Here is a 27403-nt window from a genome sequence, read left to right as displayed (position 1 = left end):
AAAAACAGATGGTTTCCCAGAAAAGATTTTAAGAGGGACAGAAGTGCAGGCCCATGTCGCAGTTAACTTGCATCACTGTAGGAGGATCCCTGCTTGCCACTTTAAAAACAAATTTCCCTTGTAAAAAACTGGCAGGAAATGCCACGGGGCTGTGCCTGCTCACTTCCCATGTGGGGAGCAGAGCCTGGCACACAGCGAGCCTTCAGAAAGTGCTCTTGGGTGCAACAGGCTCCACTTCACAACCAGGTGAGACTTACTCTGAGGACAACGAACAGCAGCAAGGTACCCAAAGACAGAACACATGCCATTCCGCAGAGCAGGGGCTCTATGTGTGATTTCTGGTCCTCACAAGGGGTTGGCAAGATATGGAAGGACTGGTTCCTTGGCTTCCCTCTTAAAGGGAGAGTTCTGCTTTAGCAGAACCCAGGCCCCTAGACCTAAGGCATGGCACTGCTTCACTGGCACATTTCCCTCGGGCCACCCCACACCCTGACCCTCTGAATGAGTGTGAGGGTGGACACATGGAGACATAAGACAGCTACCCAGAAAACACAAAGTTGGGAAGACCCAAGAAGCCCTGACTCACCATTCAAAGGAAATGACAGGAGATGCATTCTCACCCTGCTGTCTTTACATCAGCTCTTCTGAGCTTACAGTTAAGACAGTGCAGGAAACCAGCGTGTGTGCATGCAGAGGACTCTGGGACAGAAATGCTTAAAACAGCATCCTTCCTGTACATTCTCCAGTCCCAGAGAAAGAGGGTCTGCCTATGTCCTCCAGGAGAATCGGGGCCTTCCCTTTCACCCCTACTCCTGCCTCTGACCACCCACTCCCTGGACCTTAGGACACCACCAAAAGTGACCATTACTTGACCAACACCAGGAAGTCCCCCTCAACCCTTGAAAGGAAGAAGGAGGGGGTTGTTCGTAAGGAAGAAAAAAGGTGAAATTTCGGCCTCTACACACAAATTTTTTTCTTTTGTAAACATATATACTACTGAAATGATGGTTAAAACCACACGGCAGAGGAGAAAAATGTATTAACCATACAATTTACATTTCAATGCCCAACTTATTTATATATTTACATAAAGTTGCCACCTTGATTAAGCAACATCTATTTGCTTTTCCATACATGTGAATTTCTTCGGTCTTGAGTTCCATATCAAGGAGCTACAGTGAGGAGACTTTTGAATAAAACAGTAAGCCCTAAGAACCTCATTTTGAGATGAGGCGTGTGATCCATCAGTTTGAAGGTTATTCCTCCCTGCTGTGTACATTAGCCTGACTGGGTCTTGGCCACAGATACAGATGCATCGAAGGTTGCTCCAGTATCAGAACTGGCCAGGAAGGGTAAAGAGGAAGAGTTTATTTGTCACCAACAACCCAGTATCCCGCCAAAATCCTCAACCATGGCCAAAAAGGCCTAAATTTCACTCACAGATGCTGGCTTTTGGAATGGCTGACAAACACTGAAGCTGCCATCCTTTAAGATGCCAGCTGACACACAGGTAGCAAGAGGACTCACCCCAGACCAGAACACTTCAGAGGAAAGTGGATAAATACTTCCCTGACACTCTGGTTCCTGACCACTTTCCTGGGTGAAGGCACTGTCAAATTTTCTCAACAAATCTTGTTAGGTCTCTAGACCCAATTACTTAGCCTAAGGAATGTCATATCTCTGCTAATGAAAAGTTTGTTTTTTGAGAGCTCCAAAGTGACAGCCAGTCTTATTACTTCACACTCCACCCTCTGAGCTAACAGCTCAGATCCTTGCTAGATATCAGAATCCTGGACATCTATACTGCTCCAGAGGCTAGGCTGGTCCTGCCTCCAGAGAACTCTCATTACACGGAGAAATTAAGACTGCTTCTCTAGTCCATTCAGACCTCAACCACTCTACCCTCTGGTGGCCCAAAAGCTACTCTTTAAAAATACTCAAATTATTCCAAGAGGATATTTAGCCCTTAAAAGAGACTAAATTGCAAAGTGAATTGCTTGCAAGTGCTAAGGCTGGCACTGCCCCTAAGGACTCTGCCAACCCATCCCAAGGGGAGGGGTTCAGAGAAGGGGAAAATTCTATTGAGTGGCCACCATTAAGTTACTTTGAGAAAGGTTTCAAGGCTTCGTTCTACAATTTTGGTTTTCAACTCTCTGTTAAGCATTCTGTCCTATTTGGTGTCAGAAGCATCCTTCTGTCCCTCCCCATGGTCCCTACTCAAGTCAACAGAGAAGACACAGAGTTGCCATAATAAACAGGAAAAGGGATCAGATCCCGAGACTACTGACTCCCAGAACTGGTGAAAGCCTTGGCAGGTCCTCTGGTCTGGTTATCACTTGTAGGGAGATGAACATCTAAGGCCACACTGGACAAGATGGTTGTCTTATTCTTGAATGCATCAAGGGACAAAGGCCATCCAGGCTTTCTGAACAATCCATCCCGAAGTTTCCAGAGCTTGACCCACTCCTAGTGATACAACTCCTAAGACCAAACCCAAAGAAGAAGCTGCTCTGAGAAAAAGTGGCGGATTCCAGCATCCTAACAAGGCAGGACACAGAATCAAGGTGATCTCACCTCACCTCAGGGAAAAGGGCAGAAAGGAAACTGCAAAAATCACATTTGTTGGAAAGTATAAACAATATTCCTTTGTGTCAACTTAATAAAAAATCAGGCCCTTTGGAGACCTGGGGTGAACTCCAGGCTGCTGTCATCCCACGTGAGGTGGCTCCCAGTCTTGTGTTCCTCTTCCTATGGGCAACAAGGGTTGTCAATGACCAGCATGACGTCAATGCCATAGGCCTCCAGCAGGTCCAGGAGAAAGCTCCGGTCTCCTTGGGGGTCTAGGCCCATGCCCCGGGCATGCTCTGCTGTTAGAGTTTTGTCTTGACTGGCAGACACCTCCAACAAAGTCTGAAATATCCGGTTGTTTTGTTCAAGGAAAAACCTGCATTTACAAGACAAGGCACAGGAAAGGGAGGGAAGAACAGACAAAAAAAGTTCACCAGATACTCCACTCAAAGGGAACCAAGCCAATATTGTTTAATATACTACCCAGTGGCTTCAAAAGTATCTTTTAAATGAGGAAAGCAGAGTAAAAAATTAATCAGTTATTAAAGACTACTAAGGTTAGCAAAGAATGCACTTAACATTAATCACAGTATGACTGGGGAAATCTCTGAGCAAGCCAAAGCCTAACAGCCAAAAATCCATTTTTTGTTAAGAGGGAAGTGACCAGGGTTTAAACACAGCCTGGGGAGAGGCCCCCACACACTGCTTTTCTCTCTGCTTAGTTATAAGGAGAAAGTTAAATAACAAAAACCAAAACCTGATACTGCAGTTCTGAGGCCAAGACTTAAAACGAGAAACGGAAATTCTCCCTCAAAGCCTGGGGTAGGTAGCAGGACTGGCAGGAGAGCAGCCTTGCTAGAGAAAAGGAGGCTAGCAAGGGGTCCTTCAGCCCATGTCATGGTAGATGGCCCCGGCTGACACTGTCTACACAGAGGAGGCAGACCTTGGAGCAGCCAGGGCAGCCACGTGGACACTGTGAAGCTGGGCCAGGCATGGAGACACGAAGCTGGCAGCCTGACTGTGAGGGTGGAGGAGGAAGTGGGGGCAGGCACGGCATGGACATTGGCAGAGATGACATTCTCCTGGGCATCTGATCCCCATGTTTACTCTTTTGAGGGGAGTGGAATGATGCCTGGAGCAAGATTCCAAAGTTACTGCTTCCAAGCACTGTGTGAACAAGCGAGCCCTGTCAGGAAGGCACCCGCTGTCTAGTAACTGCTCCCCCACAGACCTCTCAGTCAGCAAAGTGACCAGTGCCTAAAGCAGTTCTGGATGCTCGGGAATTCCAGATGTGATGGCTTGTGTCACACCTTGACGAGCCTGTGGCTCTGCTCAAGCCTGTGGCTCTGCTCACGTCCATCTAAACAGCATGCCCATTGCCAGAATCAAGGCACTGCATTTCTGTGGTAAAATCCACTTTAAGTTTTCAACATCAAACTACAAATGTTGTTCCCCAACCCTGTCCCCGGATGTGGGGTAGGAAGATGGAATAGGAAGCTGAGATAATTCTGTTCGTATCAAGGACAGCTGCACAGTATTCACACAATGAATGAAATTGTGCTATGAGCTATGAAGGTCCTGGCTCCTGCCCCCTACCACAAACAGATCGAGGGGAAAGAGATTGTGACTTGAAAGTTCACATTTCAGAGCATCCCCGTAAAAGTGTGAGGAACTGCTCCACTCAAAGGAAGCAATGGATAAGTCCCTGAGCTCTGAGGGACAGACAGTGCATCCATGTGGTGGACATCCTGGATGTAAAAGCCCAACAGGAAAACAAACACCAGGAACCCCATTTTCTCTTGATGGCCCACCCATGCTTCTTCTCCTAGGTCCTCTGGGATCCCCCAGTGGCATCTCAGGGCTTGAGGTTGCCTCTGTATGCAGCCCAGCTCTAAGTGCCCTGGACCACAGGGAATGACATGGGAGGGATCTGGGTTGTCCAAAGCAGTTAGTGCTGAAGGATCTCAGGGAAGCCCCACACCGCAGCCCCAGGACTCACAGCACAAAGAGGTCCTCTTCACAAGGGTTGTAGTCTTCTTCCACTTCCTGGGAGTACAACAGCATCTGCCTGTTGGGAAGGAGACCGCCATCAGGACCCCAGGCACAGGTTGGGCATCAGCCAGGCACCTGTAATGGGCCACCACCTCCCCCATGGACCACTGCCACCCCAAAAGCAGCACCAGCTAGGAAAGGAATCAACAGGGCTTGGACTCAAAACCCCTAGGGTTCCAGACCAGTTCTGCCCCTGGTAATCTCAGGCAAGGGACAATCTTTCCTGATTGCCCATCAAATGGGGATGATGATGATACTATTTATTTCACGGGATCACCGAGCTACTGAGAATCCCATGAGATGATGTAGGAAAAGCTCCTTAAACAGTGTGATCCACACAACAGAGATGCTCAATATATGGTTGTTCTAAGCACACACAGGCAAGCCACCGGGTCATCTGGGGAGTTCCTGGGAGTTGGCGTCACTGCCCCTCCCTGCGCTTCACAGACCCCAAGGTTCCTTAGAGAGGAAAGAAAGAATCAGCCCCACGTATCTGTCACTCCCCATCCAGGGGGTGCAGAGGGAGCAGGGGCTCCCTCCACTCCCACCCCCAGATAGCAGAGGACAGCAGAAACGCATGGGAAAGGGCAGAGGGCTAGGTTCCACAGAGAACCCTGGTCCTGGGCTGTCCTGGAAGGGTGGAGTCCCCCAGCCCCCAGAGCTGCCCCCACCTCTGTTCATTGAGCCGCCGGTACTTTTCCCTGTCAGCGCTGTTGATCTTCAGCAGCGGCTGCAGGTGGTCGTGGTGTGTCTTCACATTCTGGTTGTCCACATAGACGTCATACAGCTCCCGCTTCTCCTCGAAGATCTTCTCTGTGGTGCCTGTAGAAGCCGGGGTTAGCAAGGTGGGAACCTGTCTGACCCACGATGGGGAGGAGAAGGGCTTGGGCGTAACTAGGATGAGGGCAGGGCCCCGTACTCACAGGCCACATAGGACACCTCTACCTCCAGGCTCTCAATGTCAGCCACGTTCACATAGAAGAAAGGCTTGGACTCAGGAATGGTGCCCCCGATGCCAGGCAATGAGACGTTGGCCAGACAGCAGCAGCAGTACACTATGGGGACAGCAGAAGTGAGGGGGAAGAGTGTGTGCCCCCAGCCCCTCCCTCCACGGAAACTTGCTGCACAACACCTCCAAAGAGTTGGCCTCCAAAGCTGTGGAGGGTTCTGTGCCACCAGGTACCCTAGTAACCAGGTAGTCTTGGCATTCTGAGGAGACTGGGGTGGCAAGCCTTCGGGGTACCCAGCACAACCTGACCCCTGAAGGCCACACCAATGGCATGCTCACCAAACCCAATAGACACATTTCAGTCTTTTTCTTGCTGGTCATGTGTAGAATTTGACACTGCTGATCTTCTGCCTTTTCAGAACTCCAGCCCACTATAATCTTTGCACCTTCTGGTTCTCCCCCTTCTGTCTCTTCCCTGTCTCCTCTATCCTTCTGCATTTACTGGTCGACCTCCTGTGTCCGGCCTTCCTCTCCTCACTCCCAGGTGATAGCTCCCCAGGGCACACTACCCACCCAATTTTCAGGGCAACCTGTATGCCACTCTCAAATCTATCTCCAGCCCAACTTCCTACAGGTCCTGACTACAGCTGTGCAAGGGTGGTGGACATCTCCTTGTGAAAGTCTCACTGGTAGTGTGCGCTCATCATGTCCCACACTAGCCCTGTCAAACCTGCCACCCACTCCTCCTAGGTCCCCCATCTGGTGACCCCACACCCCGGTCATCTTAGACTCTTCTCCATCACAACCTCACGTGCATCAGAGCCTTTACCGTCCAGCTAGACAACGTATTTTATCCAGTTTGTCTCCTAAAAATATCTAGAATCCATCTTCTGTGCTTTAATACAGATCCTTATCTCTCGCCAGGCTACTGCTATGTCACCCAACCCATCTTCTACATTGCCTCCAGAGTCCATATCCAATCATGTCACTCGCAGGCTAGAAAACCACAATCCCCTTCATGTGGCCCAAAGTCTTCCAAACTTGGTCAATGGTGGAAAAACCTGAGCAGTTTTTGTTTCAGGGAATTTAAGAAGAGCCTGATTCTGCCTTCTAGTTACCTCTATAGCACACGACACCCACAGGTGGAGGAGAAAAGATCAAAATGCGCTTTCGAAGTAAGGCAAATTTCCAGAGGATGAGGATCTGCTCTCCAAAGAACTTAATAAACTGAGACATGCAGCCAGCTGGGTGTGTGATCTGAAAAAATTAGAAGGGGATGGGGAAGGAGGAAGGGAAGAACAGCTTGTTAGAAAAACTGGAAAAAATGTCCAATACAGGTATAGGCTACACCCCAGTAAAAAAAAAAATCTAAAGTACAGTCAGACAGAACCATGGTTACTTCCCACAAAATGAGGTTTCTCACTTTAAAAGGTTCATCTTTAAACAATATTTCTAGAATACAACAGCTTCCCAGATATACTGATGTTTGTGTTTAGGGATCATCGGCTACCTTCCTCAGGAGAAAGAGGTACACAGGAAAGAAAGCTGACTTTTTAAAAGTCAGAAATAAATACATTTGAAGACATACTTCACTTGAATAAGGAAATTCAACTCAAAAACATTACTGAGCTCTGTAAGTAGTAACATGACAAGCAAATGGTCCCAGATCAGATCCCCGAATATAAGGGGACCTGCTACCATGCGAAGCGAGGTATCTGTGGAAGTCACAGCAAGGAGGGACTCAGGCATAATCCCCACTGCCCCACTGCACTTCAGCTGTGATCACTCTTCCTTTTGATGTCAGCTGTGTGGGCCTGGTGACCCCTGAGGGCTGCCTGCTAGGACCCTGAGCCAAGGACTCTCCTAGGGGTAAGAACATCAATGCTGGCCTATGGAAGAGTTGGATTCCAGCCCTGGCTCTGCGCTGACGTTTCTAGTTCACTATCCTTACCTGTAAAATGGAGAGACCATGGCCTACCTCATGGCTGTAAGGAACACTTGAGACAAGACAGGAAGTGCTTAGCATGAAGGATTAGACACATGTGGCAACCACTGAGGTCACTGACACAACAGAAAGGCTTCAAACCTGGTGCCTTATGAACTTTTGGAAGGTCACTTCCATGCCAAAGTGTCAGAAGTAACAGTGCTCTTCACCTGTTAGGGATGCAGGTGACAGCACTTCTAAAGAGAGGCACTGACACCAGGCCATACTGTGTTTTAACAACACAGAACCCTTGAGGGCCCCCACACGGAAACCTTGAGCCCTGTCAGTCAATCCTGTCCTAGGCCCTCCAAAACTGCATCTGTACTACCTGGAGAGGATTTCCCTTTCCAAGGCACTGCCCCTGCTCTGACGCCATTACTGGAATGAGGTAGTCCTCCATTGAGCGTGCCCTGTCTGTGATCCCATGCCTATCCTCTGCGACTGCATCCCACATCACCAGGAGGAGAGGGATCAAGTGACCAAGTCCGGTCAGAACTCTCCAATCACTATCTTTCATCAAAGTCAAACAATCAGACAGAAAGGGAAGTCCAACATTTCCCGGTCTTCCCCAGCCTTCTTCAACCACTTGACGTGATTTTATCACATGGAGGCCTGGCAGGGCTTGCCCAATGTGTCCTGGCCTTCAGAATCCAAGAATAAATGATCAGTTCTGATCTTATTTAGTGTTCACTCAGGGATTCACTCATTCAAGAAATAGTTCTAATGCTCTTACTTTGTGCCACACACTAAGTATTCTAGTTCCAACAATAAACAAAAAGATTCAGTCCCTGCCCTCATCTAGTGTACAGACTAGTGGAAGAAAACAATGAAATAACTAGGCAATTAAGATATAGCCCAATGAGAGCTGTGATGGGAGAAGGATGGGGGTTGTTGGAGTAAACATTCTTGGAGAGACAGAGAAGACTTCCTGGAGGAAGTGATGCCAAACCTTCAACATAAAGGATGAGTCTGAGAGACGATGTTCTTGGCAGAGGGAATGGCACATCCAGAGGCCCGGAGATAAGGGGAGGAGGGGGCATGGCACTTCCTAGGAACAGCAAGTATTCAGATCCTGTGCCCAGGCCTGTGCCAGGGGAGCGCTGAAATCAGCCACCACCAGCTGCCTCCTCTCTTCTGAAGGAGTTGGTGCTAAAGACACCTTACTTACCTTTCTTCACTCCACCCCAACCACTGCACAATGCAGCAGACGTTTTCCTGCTTTCATTCAAATCTCTTTCCCTCTTTCCAGCCCTGCTCCTCTGTGGCTTTCGTGGGGAACTTTCTTTTCTTGATGTCCACAATTCCTACCTTCATGTTTTTCCTTTGACCTCTCAAGTCCTGCACTCCATCCTCTGTTTACTCCAACTTATTTTTGCACCCTAACCACTGTCAGCAAGTCCATAGGGCTCAGTCTCCACTGTGGGCTCTTCTCAACTTGTATTCAACACGAGGGCACTCCTCCACTCCTGGGCCCAGTCTCCCCACCTTCTCCCACTTCCCCATTTCCCTAAGGGGATAATTTGGCATGCACATCCAGACTCAGATGGGCTTCCATCCTTTCCTCCTGCCTCCTTTCCAGTTTTTTTTTCTTCCACAAAACAGTCTTAGGTCTGCTCAAACATTAATAACTTAAAAGATTTTATATGTATTCACATTATAGAAAATTCACTGAACTTTATACTTATGATTTGAGCTTATGCCTATAAATGCTATATTTCAATAAAAAGCATACAAAAATGTCTTAGTATGTATGAATACAAGAGGAACCCTCCAAAAACCAGAAATTATTTATAAAAAATTATGCATTTATTCTTACATGTTTAAACTTCAGTTGCCTTCAAAGCACTTTCCGTTTAATGCAATACACCTATCAAGATACTTTTTCCACTGCCTAAAACAGTTTTGAACTCATCAATTTTGATGTTTTTTAGTGCTTCTGACATTTTTTGTTTCACCTTTTCTGCATTGGCAAAATGTTTTCCGTTGAGAACTTTTTGTATCCAGGGAAACAAACAAAAAGTCACTCAGGGTGAGATCAGGTGAACGGGCACGATGGTCATGCCATTTTGGGTCAAAGACTGCTGAACACCCAGCATGGTGTGGGCATGAGTGCTCATAAATCACCCAACACAAAAATACACTGAAAGCACCTCCCAGAAAAATGCACTGAAGCTGAACACAGCCTCTCACAACAATGCTAGCTGGTACACCGATGCTGGTGGGTTCCTAGAACTCTTACTTACCTAGTGGAGGAACCCTGTACTACAAGGGGCCTGCCCTCCAAAAAGACAATTCCAAGTTTTGTTTTTTTGGTTCTCCCTTGCCTCATACATGGCTTTCTATAAATGGCAAATGGAATCATGTATATATTATATAAACACACACACACACACACACATATATATATGATAAATGATATGTATCTTTTTTTAGTGCTGCCATTTTTTTTTCCTTTTTAATACACATAAGCACTGCCCTATGCTCCATAATTCATCCCAGGGAATACATGTGTTACCCTAGTATTCACCCATCCACATTTTTCCATGTTCATGTATACGTGTGTGTGTTCATGATCTATACCTAAGACGATGACTATTTAGCAACAGTGTAATCATATCATATATTCAGTCTGTCGACTGTATTTGCTGGTTCCACATTGTGAATTCAACCAATTGAAGATCAACAATATTTGGGAAAATAAAAAGATATCAATAAACAAGTAAAAAACAATACAGTATAAAAAAACTATTTGTATAGCGTTTACATTGCATTAGGTATTAAAAGTAACCCAAAGATGATTTAAAGTACAGACCATCCCTACCTATTTTTTGACTTTATGATGGTTTTATTAGGATACAACCCCATGGTAAGTCAAGGCACTCCTTACGACTTTAGTGGGGTAACTTTGCAGCATCATAAAATTGAGAAATCGCTAAGTCTTATCATCAGAAGTCAGGGACTACCTGCTATGTTGCCAGTATTAAATACACTTTTGACTTAAGGCACTTTCTATTTATGATGGGTTTATTGGGATACAGCCCCATAGTAAATCGAGGAACATCTGTATTTGGGAGGATTGTGTAGGTTTTATGCAAATACTATGTCCTTTTTTTATGGGGTCTTGAACATCCTCAGATTTTGTTATCCAAGGGTGGGGGAGGTTCTCTTGAAACCTATCCCCCGTGGATACCGAGGGATGACGACTTTTCTGCACCTTGTTATTCTCACAAAAACAGACCTGGTAGTCCTTCCATGCTGCTTTATCATGCTCTAATTTGTTATTCATCAGGGCTGTTTAATAGATGGCCTTTCTACCACTCTGAACAATGTTGAAGTAAACATTCTTACACATACGTCATTCTGGTGCATAGATCCTGAGGAGTGAGGTTGCTAAAACAAAAAGTACATATATTTTTCATTGTGATGTGTTGACATATTGAGTTTTAAAAAGAAGATTCTATTCTCTACATTTATGTCTGCAGCCTACAGAAGTACCCTTTCCCTGCAACTCCTAGGGTTGAACGGGTATGTAATGAGCTGTGCTGCCCTCCACAGGGCAATGCAGAAGACAATTTTCCTTTTTCTCCCTTTGTCCCTCCTTTCTGGCCCCTTGAGGAAAAGAATCCAGGGACATTCAGTTCAGATACTGGGGCCTGGAACTATTTCAGCAGCAATTGGACTCAGAAGGAACACAAAAAAAGTGGATCAGAGTTAGCAGACAGAAAGAGAGCAGGGTTCGGGTCAATACAAGCCCAGCATCACCCAGTGACCCTCTGACCATGTTAATTATTGTCTCTCAGCCCGTGCCATGGGATGGGGAAATCTGCAATTGACATTTCCTGTACTCCCACGCCAACTGGCTCCCCATTAGACTTCTTCAATGGGGAGCAAGGAATAGAACTAGAGAGCAGGAGGAAGGGAGAATGAACTCTCTTCAGTTTTTTGCTCCTGCTAGTATTTCTTGAGCAGCAGAAGACAACTGTGACTCAACAGTGTCAGATGTACAGTGCCTCCCTCAGAGATCTGAGCCTGGCCATGCAGGGACCCTCTCCAGGGTCCACGGTTTTGATCATGCCGCTTCTTGTTTGTCAGCCCAGCCCTAGGGGAGTGTGCAGGCAGCCTAGACTCTAAGACTGTCCCAATGGTCTTACCTCTTGGTATTTACAGCATTATGCAATCCCCTCTTCCTCTTGAGTAACTTGCTTCTGACCAAAAGAATCTGGGGACATTGCAGGGCTGTCACTTTCACAATCAGGTTACAAAAGGTTTTGACCTCCACCTTTTCAGCAGATTATCTGGCTGGCTTAGATGAAGCAAGCTGCCATACTGGAGAGACCCATGCGGCTAAGAACTGAGAGCAGCTTCCCACAAACAACCAGCAAGCACTGAGGCTTTCAGTTCAACAGCCCTCAAGAAATTTAATCCTGCCAACACCCACTTGAGCTTAGATATGGATACTTCCCTAATCAAGCCTTCAGATGAGACTCCAACCGTCTGATGCCATTTCATGAAAGAAAATGACACAGAGGACCCAGGTAAGCCATGTTGGGATTCCTGACTCACAGAAACTGTGAGATAACAAATATATACTGTTTTAAACCATTAATTTGAGGGTAATTTGTTACACAGCAATAGACAACTAATACAGGGTGGTGGTTTGTTCTCTGTAAATACTAACATATTGGTTACTTTATTCCCTTTTACTACTTCAGCCTTCCAACTCCTATATTACTGATTTCCTGTATTGAATTAGTTTTGAAATACCTAACATGGTCTCTTTTACTGACAAGACCCTAACTAATACTTATTAGGGCTCAAATTCCATAATCTAGTAGTATTTAAAGCTCTCTGCAATTTGATTACAACCTATTTCTGCAATATTTTCTCTCATGACCAGTCAACATGAATATTTAATCTCAGCCAAACTAGTGAGTTTGTGTCCCATGAACTAGTCTTGTGTTTTTCCATGTCTATATCTTCACCAAGACAAAGGAATGGGGCTGGGACCACACGTTGACTGTGGCACCAGTCCTGTATTTAAATCCTACTCTATCTCCTACTAGCTACAAGACCTGAATCAAGTCACTGGTCTTTTATAAGCCTCAGTTGCTTTAGGTACAAAACAGGGATGAAAAAATAATCACACCTTAAAGAGTGCTGCAACAGGTGTAGGTAAACAGCTGGTATAATGCCTCACTCACAGAAGATGCTGGGAAAGTGGTAGACCGTGGTTCTCACTATTATTGCCCTTGCCTTCCCTCTCTGTGGAATTAGCACTCCTCACTTTCCACCTAGCCAAATACTCAGAGACCAGGTCGTCTTCCAAGAAACCTTCCCAGAGTCCCCTCTGAAACTCATGACATAGAGTTTTTGTACCGGGGAGCCCTAGGTTCCCACTGAAATATCTTGTGACCAATCACAGGAGGAGGAGAAGGAAGAGAAAGAGGAGCTTCATGCTCTTTGAACCCTTCCAACACTCATCTCTCAGCTGGGTGTTTTGTTAACTATAAACAAACACAATCTAGTATCAAAGTCAAAGTACTTCACAAAAAATACAAAATAAAGTAATATCAAACATATTCTAACTAAGTAATATCAAACACAATATCCTCAAATCCCGTCTTTACTTCAAATGTCTGACTAAAATCTTGGGAGCAATCAACAGAACCGAACCCGCCTCACCCCCCAAGAGTCCAGCCCAACTGACCTGCCTGTCACACACAGCATTGCACTGTGATAACAGAAGTGTCTAGAAAGCATATTGTTTTAGATAACTTGCCTTGTTTCTTAAACAAACCCCAATTGCTTAGCTTACATTACCACCCTATCCTATCAAAAGCAGACTTCACACATGAGCCCAAGACACAAATTCCTTGTTCATGAAAAATTAATCAGCAGCTGCTATTTCCAGACACAAGTCCAGTACTGTGTGAGAGTACAGCTGACCTCACCTTCATCTCGGGGTACATGTATCGGTGGATGGAAGGCAGCCAGCAGACAGGGGGCAGGCTGCTGCCTCTGCCGGGACCAGTATGAAGCAGCCCTTTCTTGTCCTCGTAGAAGGCAGCCAGATGAGAGTAATGTCCTGGCATCTCCAGCTGGTGTCTGCACAACACACACATGCACAGTGAGAAGAGCTCTGGCCATGGTGCTGCTACCAACCCCCCACCTCAAGGACTGTAACGTTCGGTTCAAAGGCCCTGTATTCTCGACAGATCCCCATTTTGAGGTTACTCAAGACGTCTCCTTTGATGTTACAGAAGATTCTTCAGAAAAGCTCAAACAGAGGCCTGAAACTCTGAAAGCACCGTGTGCCACATTCTTTTTCTCACGGGAAACAGACAGAATCAACAGACTGTGAATAATGACTACTGTTCTTGGGCAAGGTAGGCTGGAGACTGGGTACCACTTCCCAGAGGACAGCTGCTGGCCATGAGAAGGGACAACTCAGAAGCTGACAAATTCTCTGCTTAAAGCTGTTCTTTGTTTAGAGAACTCATGCTTGCTTTGTCATTATAGAAGAATAAGGAGAAGTTTATCCCTCAATGTCTCAAATAAGGGAAAACAGTTATTGCTGGATGTCACTAGGGTTCATAATTTCTTCATCAGGTAACAAAAAAATAAAAAGCATCAGCATCTCTTATCTTCCTACCCACACTGTGCTCAGGAAGCTTGACTCTGGAAAACCCTGCGGACTGACCCCAAAAGCAAGAATGCAGCACTGAGGCTGTGGGCCACTTGGACAATGGAGAATCCTGCCCCCTCGCCCCCATCCTCCTTGCCCAAGTGCAAGAGCACTGTGGGAGCTGTTTGTCATTCTTTTTAATGGGGGTATTATAGGTTAAATTTTGGTTCTCCCCCAAACAATACGCCAGGGTTCCAGCACCTTAGAATGTGACCTTATTTGGATAAGGTCTATATAGAGATAATAGAGCCAAAATGAGGTCACTAGAGAGGGTCCTAATCCAGCTGATGTCCTTATAAAGAAAGGAAAATTTGGACACAGAGACACACACATGCAGAGAATACCATGTGAACATAAAGGCAGAGATTAAGGTGATGCGTGTACCCAAGGACCATCAAAGATTGCAGAAGCCAGGAGGGAAGGCACAGAACAGAGGAAGAGATTCTCCCTCACAGCCCTCAGAGGGAACAACCCCATGGACACCCTGACTTTGAACTGCTAGCCTCCAGAACTGGGAAACAATAAGTTTCTGTTGTTAAGCCACCCCATTTCTGGCACTTTGCTATGCAGCCCTAGCCAACTAACTTAGGAAGGAATAAAAGGGAACAAAACCCTCTTAGTCCACGTTTATTTTCTCAGTTTCCTACAATCTCCATCAAACAATGAAAAAGATGCAAAATATAGCTTCACTGAGCAAGGGGAGGCCTCCCTAATTATGGTTGGCCCTGGGACAACAGGGATTAAAAACAGGCAATCCCCACCCCCACCCCTGGCAAACAGCCTTTGTGGTGTGGCTTACTCCAAACTGTGAAACAGCTCGGAGTCAAGGTTTTCATGGACCAACTGGTAGCAGCTGTTCTCCAACCAACTCCACTTCAGAACAACTTATAGCTTTCAATGTCAAGGTGATGACAAGAGACCTTCAGGCAAATTTATATTTTGAGAAGATTTTAAAAAATCATCACTATATTCAAAATATGATTACTAAAATAAAGTCCTCCCTGGATGAGAGATCTAATTTCAGGGTTCCTACACATTTTGCTTTAAGTTTTGCAAGAGGAGGTGCCCATGCAATGTAATAATAAATGACTATCTGGGATGAGAGTGCTTGTAATAATTTCTTTCACTTTTACAAATGTTCGTGATGGGAACTAGATGGGAAATTCACAGTGGCTAAGTTTGTCTGAATATTCTGAGAAGATGGCAGGTTTTAGAAGCTCTTCAGGGATGTGTGTCAAATTGATGAAAGTTTGGTTAGTAGAAAAAAATCACACAAAGACAATTAAGTTCAAAGGTGTTTTCATTAGGACCAAATTTCCCTAAAAAGAACACTAAGAATTATTTTGTTATATTCTTAGTACTACAGTCTCTATATTAAAGGGGGCTGTTGTCAAGGGAAATTTATGTAATATTTTTGTTTGTTTGTTTGTTTGATTGATTGATTTTTGAGTCATTGTCTCATTCTGTCACCCAGGCTGGAGTACAGTGGCATGATCATAGCTCACTACAGCCTCTACCTCCCGGGCTCAGGCAATCCTGTTTCAGTCTCTCAAGCAGCTGGGACTATAGGCGTACACCACCACACCCTACGAATTTTTTAATTTCATTTTTTGTAGAGACTAGGTCTTGCTATGTTGCCCAGGATGGTCTTGAACTCCTGGGCTCAAGCAATCCTTGTGCCTCGATCTCCCAAAGTCCTGGGATTACAGGCACGAGCCACTGTGCCTGTCCTGTGATACTTTTTCATTTTCTAGATTTATTGTTTGCTGATTTACTGCTCAATTGACTATCTTTTTTGTTTGACCACATTAAACTCTACACTGGATCCAAGATTTTAAAGGACAGCTCACAAGTAACTAAGAATCCTTTAGACAAAAAGCTAGTATCAGGATTCTCTCATTTGATAGCCTAAGATGTCACTGACTGATGAGACAGAAAGAATAAGGCAGTAACATAGAATACAGAATCTGTACATAGAGCGAAATATAAATTGTCAGTTCCTGCAAGGATGTTAAACAACTGTTGTATGAAAGCCTCAAGATCTAAACACACTGTATATTTTGCAACAAACAAGGTGGACTGTCAGACCACAATACCAAGATAAACCAAAAAGTACTGAAACAAGGCCAAGAGTGCTGGAAGATAAGTTTATCTTCAAAGATGACTTGAAAGGAGACCTTCCTGGTGAGCTTACCCATACAAAGTCCTAAATGAAGAAATCACCTACAGAAATTGTCCAAGAGCCATGGCACTGTGAAAACTAGAGATTATTTGGCTTAAGATATGTTACTGATCTGAAGCCACAGGCTGCTGGGTCGGAGACACTGGGGTTCTCCATAAGACCATAGCCCCTTAACTGATAAAACACAGGCATATGTGGCCACGCAGGTGCCTAAGCAGCTGACCCTACCTGCCCTGCCACACCACAATGTAAGAATCAGAGGTGTTCATCCAGTGTAAGAATCACAGGTGTTCATCCAATGTAAGAATCAGAGGTGTCCGTACGCAACAGTTACGCTTCAACACCCTGGTATATTTATTACTAGTCTGAACAAGCTGCCTTCTGGCTGTGGCAGGAATACAGGAAAACAGGCACTCCCATTTACTGCTGGTGAAGGGGCAAAATGATACCACCTGAAAGGTAACTTATAGTTTGTATCATATCAAATTGTATACTGTCTATACCTTCTGATCCAATTATTCCATTTCTAGGAGCATGGCCTAAAGAGCTATTCATAGATATGAACAATCACTTATGAAGATGCTCGTGTTTACAGTAGTGAAAAATAAGGAATAACCTACAAGCTCAACACCAGTGAAATAGCTAAATAAATTATTATACATCTATATGTTGGAACCAACTTTTAATCATGAAACACTGAAAGGTTAACATATCAAGTTATAAAATCAAGACACTGAATACCCTCAATAATCCTTTTTTTAAAAAAAAGTGTATATATTTACACATGGGAAAAGACTAGAAGGCTATATAACAAAATGTTAACAGTAGATATGTCTGGCTGGTGGGATTTTTTTTTCTTTGAGCCTTTCTCTGGTTTTTTTGTTGTTTTTGTTTTTGTTTTTGAGTTGCAGTCTCACTCCATTGCCTAGGCTGGAGTGAAGTGACACGCTAACGGCTACCCCAGAGTTGACCTGCTGGGCTCAGGCGATCCTTCCACCTCCGTATTCCAAGTAGCTGGAACTACAGGCGCATGCTACCACACCCGGCTAATTTTTTTTTGTTTTTATTTATTGTAGAGATGAGGTCTTGCCAAGTTGCCCAGGCTGTTCTCGAATCCGTGGGCTCAGGCAATCCCCTCACCTCGGCCTCCCAAAGTGCTGGGATAACAGGCTTGGGCCACTGCACTCGGCTGGAGCTTTTCTCTATTTTTAAAAATTTCCTACAATAACTGTGGTAATCTTATATTTAGTCTTTTTAAACTTTTCTTTATGGAAATTTTCAAACATATACACAAAAAGTAGAAAGATGATAATAATGAACCCCATTATCCATCACCTGTCTTCTACCTGATGGAACCCCATGTATCCATCCCCTGTCTTTAATAATGATCAATATTTGATCAATATGATCACATCTATACCCTACGCCCTACCACCACTACTTTTTTTCCTGGTAATATCTTAAAGAAAATCCCACATTGTAACATTTTATCCATAAATACTTTGCTAAGCATCTCTAACTGAAAAGTCTGTTTAAGTAACATAACCACCACGATATTATCTCACCAAACAAAATTAATAATAATGACTTAATATAAACTAATAGCTAGCCCATATTCAAATTATACCAATTGCCCCAAAAATAGTATAGTTGGTTGGTTTTAATCAAGAGCTAAGCAAGCTAAAATGTGGTTATGTGTCTTAGGTCTTTATTATTCAATAACTGTCCCTCTTCCCTTTTCAAATTTAATTTTTTAAATAATAAAATAGCTATCCAATATCTTCTTATTAATAAGAAATAATCATAAAAAGGACTCTCTAGCTAGAGAAATACTGAAGGCAAGAGGTGTAGATGAAATACAAATAAGTAAGTTTGGAACATCAGAAGTCAGAAGGAATAGAAAACAAGATGAGGTGTTGCTGAAATCGAGTCTAGTGAATTTATATACAAGTCACTGCTGCAGTCAAGAGATGTCCCAGCCTAGACCTGGGCTTATCTAACTATGCTTCTTTCTTTGCCTTAACTCTGTCATACGAATATCTTCTCTCATGTTGCCTCTAGCACTCTTTAATTACCACACTGGACAACCTTTCTAGCTATGGCTCCAGACAGAAGTCATAAAAAGATTAACAAATTCAAAGAAAACTCCTACATGACAAGAAAGTAATGTTAAAAGACACATGACAAAGTGGGAAAATATTTTCAATTTATATCACATAGAACAACAGATTTTCCTAGTCCTAGAAATAAATAAGAAAAGGCCAATGACAACAATAAAATGTAGCAAAGGCTAGAAATGATTCACAGCAAAAGAAATACAAATGACTGAAATATATCTAAAGATGTCCAAACTCACTTATAAGAAAAATGCAAATTAAAACTATACTGATGTACTGTTTTTTTCGTCATGATAGAATGCCCAAAATTCAAAACTTTTACTTTTGTGGTGGCAACACTGTGATGCAACAGACATTCTCCTGTACTCCTGCTGGATGTGCAAAATGGTACAGCCTCTATGGAAAGCAATTTGACATTATCTATTAAAATTACAAATACCCTTTGAACCACCAGTTTCATTTCTGGAAATTTAATGTACAGATATACCCCTCACATGTTAAATGTATGATGTTAATGAATATTTGGTGCAGCATCATTTATAATAAGAAATACATGAAAACAATCAAATGTCTGCCAATAATGGTCTTGATAAATACAATACTCTTCTTCTATATAGGGCACATGCTACAGACGAAAAAGACAGCAACAATGGAGACACTCTCAATTTACTGACTTGAGATCTCTCAAACTGCTGAATGAAAAAGGCAAGGTGCAAACAGTATGTATAACATGCTATATGGTGCATGAAAAGGGAAAAAATAAGAATATTCATTTGTATTTGTATAAAAACACACATAAACCTTGGGTAATCACATGAGAAAGGAGCCATGATTACTGGCATTATTGGATGAACATGGGAACTAGGGGAAGACATTTCACTTTATGCTAGTGGTAAACACTGCCATGTCCATCTTCCTTTAGTAAGAGAACCTTCCCAATTTTTGTTTTTAATTTGATTTTTAAAATTATTTTTATTTTAGATTCAGGGGGTACACATGCATGTTCGCTACATGGACTTATTATGTAGTGATGGGGACTGCGTCTCAGATAGCCCATCCCCCAGAGAGTGATCATTGTGCCCCACAGGTAGTTTCTGAACCTAAATCCCCCTACCCTTTCCTCCCTCCCACTTATTGGTGTCCCCAGTGTCTATTATTTCCAACTTGGTGACTGCTTAGCTCCCACATATGGGTGAGAATATGCAGTATTTGGTTTTCTGTTTCCGAGTCAGTTTATTTAGGAGGATGATCTCCAGCTCCATCCATGTTGCTGCAAAAGGACAAGATTTCATTCTTTTGTGTGGCTGCACAGTATTCCAAGGTGTATATATACCACATTTTCATTATATCTCTGTATGTTAATGATATGATCTTATACCCAGAGAAATCTAAAGACTTCTACAAAAGACTCCTGAATTTAACAGATGAATTCAGTAAAATTTTAGGATACAAACTCAACACATACAAATCAGTAGCACTGCTATACAAAATAGCAACCATGCTGAAAATTAAATAAAAAATTCAATTCCATTTAAAATAGCAGCCACAAAGCTAAAACATCTAGGAATATATTTAGCCAAGGAGGTGAATAAAAGCTATAAGGAGAACTACAGACTTCAATGAAAGAAATTACAGAGGACACAAACAAATGGAGAAACATCCCATGCTCATGGATTTGAAGAACCAACATTGGTAAAATTACCACATTATCCAAAGTAATCTACAGAGTTAGTGCAATCCATATCAAATAACCAATGCCATTTTTCACAGAATTAGAAAAAAATAATCCTTAAATTTATATAGAACCAAAAAAGAACCAGAGTGGTCAAAGCAATCCTAAACAAAACCAACAAAGCTGGAGGCCTCACATGGCCTCACTTCAAATTATACCACAGGGCTCTAGTAACCAAAACAGCATAGTACTGGTACAAGAGTAGACACATGGACCAATGGAACAGAATAAAAAATCCAGAAATGAAACCACATACCAACAACCAACTGATCTTTGACGAAGCAGACAAAAACATATACTGGGAAAAGGATACCCTATTCAATAAATGGTACTTGGAAAATTGGATAGGTACATGCAGAAAAATGAAGCTTGATCCCTGTCTCTCCCCATATAAAAAATTAACTTAAGATGGATTAAAGACTTAAATGTCAGACCTGAAATCATAAAAGCCCTAGAAGAAAACTTAGGAAAAGCTCTTATGGACATCAGCCTTCCCAATTTTAGATGGTCACATGGACACCCAGCTAAAGACCACATTTCCTTTGTGGATAGGAGTGCTTAGTAATCAAGAACTGGCCAATGCAATGTGAGCAGAAATGACATACTCAACTTCTGGGATTCTTGTGTCTTTCCCCCATCCTACAGGCTGGGAGATGACATGGCAAGGGTGAGTTGGCTTATACCACGTGGATGAGGACAACACTCTAGAAGATGACATCATATAAGACAGAATGACTCGGGTCCAGAATGACCAGTGGAACAGAACCATCTACCCACACTGAACTGCTTCTCTACCTCTGGGACTGCCATGCCAGAAAAGTTGTACATATCATGCTTGATTTGCTGTATTTTGGGCCTTATTTCTGTGATAGTAACTTAGCCTGTACTCTAGCTAAAACAGAAAATGATACATAGAAAAGAGCAGGCATCATTTTCTGCTTTAGCTAAAGTATAGGCTAAGTTGTCGTAATGACCGCAAGCTGCTACAAGATGAAAATAGACAAGAATTGGCCAGTTTGCAAGCAGAAATGGAAGAAAATACAGCCTAGTAAGGGTAGTGTTTTCTAAGTTCTGCAATGTAAATCAATGAGGACTCCAATAATTTGGGTTTTCTTTTTCTTTTTTTTTTTTTGAGTTGGAGTCTCACTCGGTCGCCTAGACTGGAGTGCAGTGGCCGCTCCCGGCCACCGCAGCCTCACCTGCTGGGCTCTGGCGATCCTTCCGCCTCAGCCTTCTGGGTAGCGGGAATTACAGGCGCGTACTACCATGCCCTGCTGATTTTTTGATTTATTGTAGAGATGAGGTCTCGCTGCCCAGGAGGGTCTCGAACCCACGGGATCAGGCAATCCACTCACCTCAGCTTCCCAAAGGCGCGGGATTACAGGCTGAGCCACCAAGCCCAGCTAATTTGGGTTTTCATAGGGCTGGAAAAGTCAATGCCTCTGTACCCCAAAAGCAGGAATTAAGAGTCTCTCTCAAGGCATCTTTGAAAGTTTCTAATTAAGTGTTCTTGGGCAGATATGGGAGTCAGCTTATTCATAAAGATCACACTTAGGTACAGTTTAAGGCGGCTGCTATGAAAATGAGGGAGAGAGGGATGGACCAAGAACAGAGACCAGTAACTAAGTTAGAGCCTACGTTTAAAAACCATGGCTCAGGGCCTGGAGCAATAGCTCACATCTATAATTTCAGTAACTTGGGAGACTGAGGTAGAAAATCACTTGAGACCAAGAGTTCGAGACCAATCCGGGCAACATAGTGAGACCCTGTCTCTACAAAAATAAAAAATTAGCCAGGAATGGTGGTACATGCGTGTAGTCCCAGCTACTAGGAGGCTGAGGCAGGAGGACTGCTCAAGGTTGAGCCCAGGAGTTCAAGGCTACAGGGAGCTATGACTGCGCCACTGCACGCCAGCCTTGGTGACAGAGAGAGATTCCCCCAAAACAATAACAACAAAAATAGTTTTAAAAATATTAAATAAATAAAAAGAAAACCATGAACCAGAGATCTTTGGCAGTGGATACTTCTACCTGGAACCAACTAGAAACAAACAGACCAGAATGCTATTTTGTTTATGAGGAACATGAATTGCCACCTGCCTGCCCTATAAAAACTCTTCTCACCTCCAAGTAGACTCCCAAACCTATGACAGTAGGAAATGTGTTCTAAGCTGTACAGCCTCAAAAAAGGCATGTCGCCTGAGCAACTTGGTGAGACCTCATCTCCACAATAAATCAAAAATTAGCCGGGCGTGGTAGCGCACGCCTGTAGTTCCAGCTTCTCAGAAGGCTGAGACGAAAGGATCGCCGGAACCCAGCAGGTAGAGGCTGGACTCCAGTCTGGGCGACAGAGTGAGACTCCAACTTAAACAAAACAAAACAAAACAAAAGGCATGTTTTCCACTTTGGTATGGCTACTAAGGAAAATGAAAGAAGAACCTCTTAGAAGGAGAAACCAGGAGCTGTGGGGGAAAATGAACAAAGAATTCTACACAGAAGAATCAAAGCCTAACCAAGAGCATACTACTCAGAATTGTATTATTGTTATGGACTAATGACTGCTTGTATTTCTCATTCTTTTCTTTTCCAAACAGAGGCTTGAACTGTGTTTCCTACTTTACCTTCTATATTGCATTTGGGAGGTGGGGAGTAGAGGGATTGTCTATAGGTTTTTAGGGTAAGAACCATGCCCTGGTCTAATGCAAAGGATTACTGCATATCACAGAAAAGTCCTGCACTTGAGACTGGCAGCATTAACTGGGTGAGATTCTGTGATGTCTCCCTTGGCACAGGAGGAATCGACTCTGCATGTGAGAGAAGAGAAGACATGAATATGGGTGGCCAGAGGGCAAAACAGAAGCAGAGGCTGCCAATTTATTCCCAAAAGTCATTCTTCCCATTTTTGTGCTTATAACCGAAGCCCCAGACTTTTTTTTTTGAGTTGGAGTCTCACTCTGTCACCCAGACTGGAGTGCAGTGGCCGCTCCTGGCCACTGCAGCCTCGACCTGCTGGGTTCCAGCAATCCTTCCGCCTCAGCCTTCCGAGTAGCCGGAATTACAGGCATGCGCTACCACGCCCGGCTGATTTTTTGATTTATTGTAGAGATGAGGTCTTGCTGCCCAGGCGGGTCTTAAACCCGCGGGCTCAGGCAATCCACTCACCTCAGCCTCCCAAAGGCACGGGATTACAGGCTGAGCCAACGAGCCGGCCAGCCCCAGACTTTTAACTTGCCACAGGGTCACACACTTAAAGGCGAAATTTCTAGTCTACTTTGCTGTTAGGTATGTCTCTGGGGCTGAGAACTTGACAATGAAGTAGAAGGAGGGAGGTATGCAGTTTCTGGTCTTTCCCTCCTCCCTGTGGCTGAAATGCAAACATGGTAGTGGTGAGGGGCTCTAAACACTTGGACAAGAACACCTTAGAATACAAAACAAACAGACAAAAAACACTCTGAGTACATGGTGGAATAATAAGAGAGGAATGTGGGTTCCTGAACAATTGGATGGAACATAGCAGACTAGCCACCTTAACTATCTGCCTATCTCTAGGCTGTTACTTGAGAATCGTCTATCTTAATTGGGCCATAGTATTTTGGGGTGTCTATTACTGACATTCAGTCAGGGTACTCTCTGATATGATATTTACTTATAATTACTTGCTTTTGAATTATAAGAATGTATTACCTAATTGGAAAATTAATTTTTTTAAATAAAAATTTTTTAAGTGTCAGGTTTCAATAAATTTTTTTAAAACTTCATAATATTACTTCTGTGAGGAAAAAAAACTGAGGAAGTACTTCAAATACAAAAAATGATATATGTGTGAAGGTGTTAATCACAGCTCCAAAATGTAGAGGAGCAGTTTAAAAAGTAAAAAGTAAATAGAAACATGCTAAATGTTCATCCACAGAGAAAAACCAAGTAAACTTATAGGACATTGCTAACACAAAAGAGCTATTAAAATAATCATCAAAATGATAAATATGGAGGACAATAGAGAGAAAATATATGCATAAGGGTGTTCTGGGAGAAGAAAAAAAAAAAACCAGAATGAAAAAGTTGAATATTTTATTACAGAAAGAAAGTTTCTGAAATTAAGAATAAAAGACCCCTATGTCGAGCAAAGGAGACAAACTATCCCAGAAAAAACTGATCTGAACTAATAGGTATCTGGCAAGTTCAGAAACATCATAGATAAGGAAAGAATCTATAGGTATCTGGATGGAGAGACATATCCCAAATTTCAGAAAATAGCAGAGTAGTATCTACAGCATCTTGAGGGGAAGGAAGAATCATCTAAAAATCTTACAACCAGCCAAGGACAAAGGGAATAGATCAATATTATAAAGCACATGAGAACTCAGAGAAGGTAGCACTCACGATTCTTTCAAAGAAAGAAAGAAAGGTGCTTGGGGGCAAATTCCAACCAACCAAGAAATAAACCAAAGCAAGAACTCAAGAAATGGAGCAAGGCACCATAAAGTTCTGGACATGGTTGTTAAATCCGTTTAAAAAGATAACCAATACTTAAGAACTGAGGGCATTACAATTGCAGAACAAAATGTAAAAATAATCTTGCAATATATAAAAATTGAGATGTGAAATAGGAGAAAGGAATAAGAAGAAATATAATAGACATTCTTTACAGTTAAAACACAACTTAAAAACACCAACAACAAAGCTAAGATTTGTGCACTTAACTGTTTGTATGTTATTTCTCAATAATGACACTATATCTTCAAATTTTTCATAATTTTTTTTCTTAACATTGAAGGAATATTTCAAGAAAGAGTATATATTTTTGTGGAAAAAATACTTAAAGTTACAACTAAAACTATATACTACATATATTTCATTGAAATAGTCTATTTGATAAAATTAAATTTTCACAAAATATTGGTCCTATTGCTGTAAACATATTTCTATTCTAGAATGACGTTCACTGAATATTGTCAGTGGCTATCTCTAAGTGCTATTGTTTAAGAGAATTTTTACAATTCCTTTGTATATTTATATAATTAAAAAAAAAATAAACTCTTTTTTTGCAAACAACAAATGCTGTTTTCCAAGATGAAGATCAAGACAGATTATGTTGCATAAAAATGTTAAAACAGTGATACATTTTAAAAGTATAGGCTATAAAAGTATATTCTATATGATGCTAAATATATTTTTTAAATGTACACACACATACATATCAGAAAAGAGGTGCTGAAATTGTAACAGTGCTTCAGGGATTAGGGATAGATTTTCTCCTCAAAATCTGAACTGTAATTGGGTTACTTGCATAATGAAAAATAAAATAAAGGAACTAACAGTTTTGTGGCTTCTGTTAAAAATGATCTTCCTATTGCTCTAAATCATAATAAGCCCAATAATAAAGGATGAGGTTTTAAAAAGTCTAGAGTTTGTTTGACTACTTGGGGCAAGGAGGTTATTGTGGCTTAGGGTAAGCAAAGATCATGAACTTATCAACAAATTATTAAACAAAATTGATGACAATATTAAATAAGAACTGAAAGCAAGATCAGATCCCAGCTTTCATTATAGCATGAAGAACTGTTAAGCAGGACATTGGCTGAAATGAAAGGACCACCACCTGAGGCTCGAAACATGGCCACCAACATTCTCGGAGAGACATCTGCTGTTTTGGCACCTACGCTCTATCTCCGAGAACTCATACCAAATACATAAGCTGGCAGGTCCTGCTGCCTTCCTGCACACGTATGGAAGCCACGTACCGAACCTGGTTCTCCAAGAAGTGCATGTAGCGGTAGAGCAAGGTGTAGGAGGGAGAGAGGATGCCCACAGACTTCATTCGTGCACCACGTTCCAGCTCACTTTCCACAGGCATGTTGGCAAAGCACGCCAGGCCAAAGAAGGGCCCCTTCCGGAAATATCTAAAAGAGACCAAATAGGTAGGGTGGCTCAAAATCAGAGAGAGAAATTTGTTTTGTCTTCGATCCGCAATCACAAACAACAAATTAACTGTGTCCAGGGCACTAAATGACAAAGCTCAGCCTTAAAACAAACTCTTAGAACTTTAGGGGAACAATTAGGCCAAGCCACTCAACCTTACAGATGAGACAACCACGGTTTGGAGAGATTACAGAACTTTCCCAAGGCTACCCAGCTGGAGCTGGGACTCAGTCTCCAGCAAACTTGCTGCTCAACTGCCCACAGCCATGAACACATCCCTTCTTTCCTGCACCAAAACTAGTGACTCAGAAGGGAGCACTCACACTGTTTTCATAGCATAAAGCACACTGATTCTTCTCTCAGTCCCTGAGTCTTTGATATGTTTGGCTGAGCTGCCATTTTATTTCCTTCCTCTTTCTCAGACTTGTACCAGTCACAGTTTCAGCCCAATGAGGAGATTAAAGCTACTTCATTACCCTTAAGTTATTTCCAGTTGTTTTCCCTCACAAAACCCTTGATGCCCCAATTACACAGAACTAAAAAACTGTTCTTACTTAAAGCTGGAATTTCAAGTTTTAGAACACAGATGTCCTAAGTTAACCAACACTGAGCTGAAACTACATTTTTGTCATTAAAAACAAACCTCAAGTGAGGTACATATAAGTTCTTAGAAAATGAGAGAGCCACTGTGGTAGAGAGTCTTAAGTCTTTTGGTCATGAAACCTATTGAGAATCTGATGAAAGCTAGAGCTCTTCTTGCTAGAAAATTGATATAAACACAAAACTATACATATATTTTCAAGGGCATTTGTACACACCACTTGAAGATCCCCTGCTGAGAGCCCTTATGCTTTGGGGAGAGGGTGGGGGCAGAGTGGAGGAAATGGTACAAAGATGACTTAGTTTCACAAGTACCTACATGAAATCAGACTGAATTTTATGGGAACCACTGGCCATAGACTTGAACTCAACACCTTCGAGGTCGATATCTTGAGGTAAGCACCACTCTACCATGTTTCCTGTGGGGAAAGGAAGATGTAAGTTAAACAAAATCATTCAAAGAAAAGGGCTTAGTACAGGGCTTTATTTCTTTTCTCAAACCCAGCCTGTCCATGACTGCACAATAACTTGTTAAAGTCTTAATTTACCTAAACCTTGAATTGAAATGTAAGCATAGAAAAGTGCACAAATTACAGCTCAATGAGTTTTCCAGAAG

General features: G+C 42.8%; 1 protein-coding gene across 1 annotated transcript; it reads right to left on the bottom strand.

Annotated features, from left to right (window-relative positions):
* Positions 1 to 1021: 1021 nt before the first annotated feature.
* KIAA1147 (KIAA1147 ortholog) lies at positions 1022 to 27201 on the bottom strand. The gene is made up of 8 exons (XM_008051099.1): positions 27107 to 27201; positions 26010 to 26168; positions 13524 to 13658; positions 6688 to 6806; positions 5544 to 5675; positions 5292 to 5442; positions 4568 to 4636; positions 1022 to 2944 (listed from the first exon to the last, which is right to left on the bottom strand). The coding sequence occupies exons 1-8, from the start codon at positions 27199 to 27201 to the stop codon at positions 2749 to 2751; spliced, it is 1056 nt and encodes a 351-aa protein (XP_008049290.1). The 3' UTR covers positions 1022 to 2748.
* Positions 27202 to 27403: the final 202 nt, after the last annotated feature.

Source organism: Carlito syrichta, unplaced genomic scaffold (assembly GCF_000164805.1).
Source record: "Carlito syrichta isolate Samal-C Ts95f unplaced genomic scaffold, Tarsius_syrichta-2.0.1 Scaffold163527, whole genome shotgun sequence".
NCBI lineage: Eukaryota > Metazoa > Chordata > Mammalia > Primates > Tarsiidae > Carlito > Carlito syrichta.
Note: the sequence above shows the minus strand (reverse complement) of the source record. Positions and strands in the feature narration are given on the sequence as shown.

Bases quoted from the DNA above. Each gene is read 5' to 3' on its own strand.
- KIAA1147 (XM_008051099.1), bottom strand. From the start codon at position 27,201: ATGGTAGAGTGGTGCTTACCTCAAGATATCGACCTCGAAGGTGTTGAG. The intron at 6,807-13,523 runs CATGTACCCCGA...CCCAGCTGGCTG, and splicing joins CTGCCTTCCATCCACCGATA to CATGTCTCAGTTTATTAAGT. The intron at 5,676-6,687 runs GTAACTAGAAGG...CTGTCCCCATAG, and splicing joins GGGTGTCGTGTGCTATAGAG to TGTACTGCTGCTGCTGTCTG.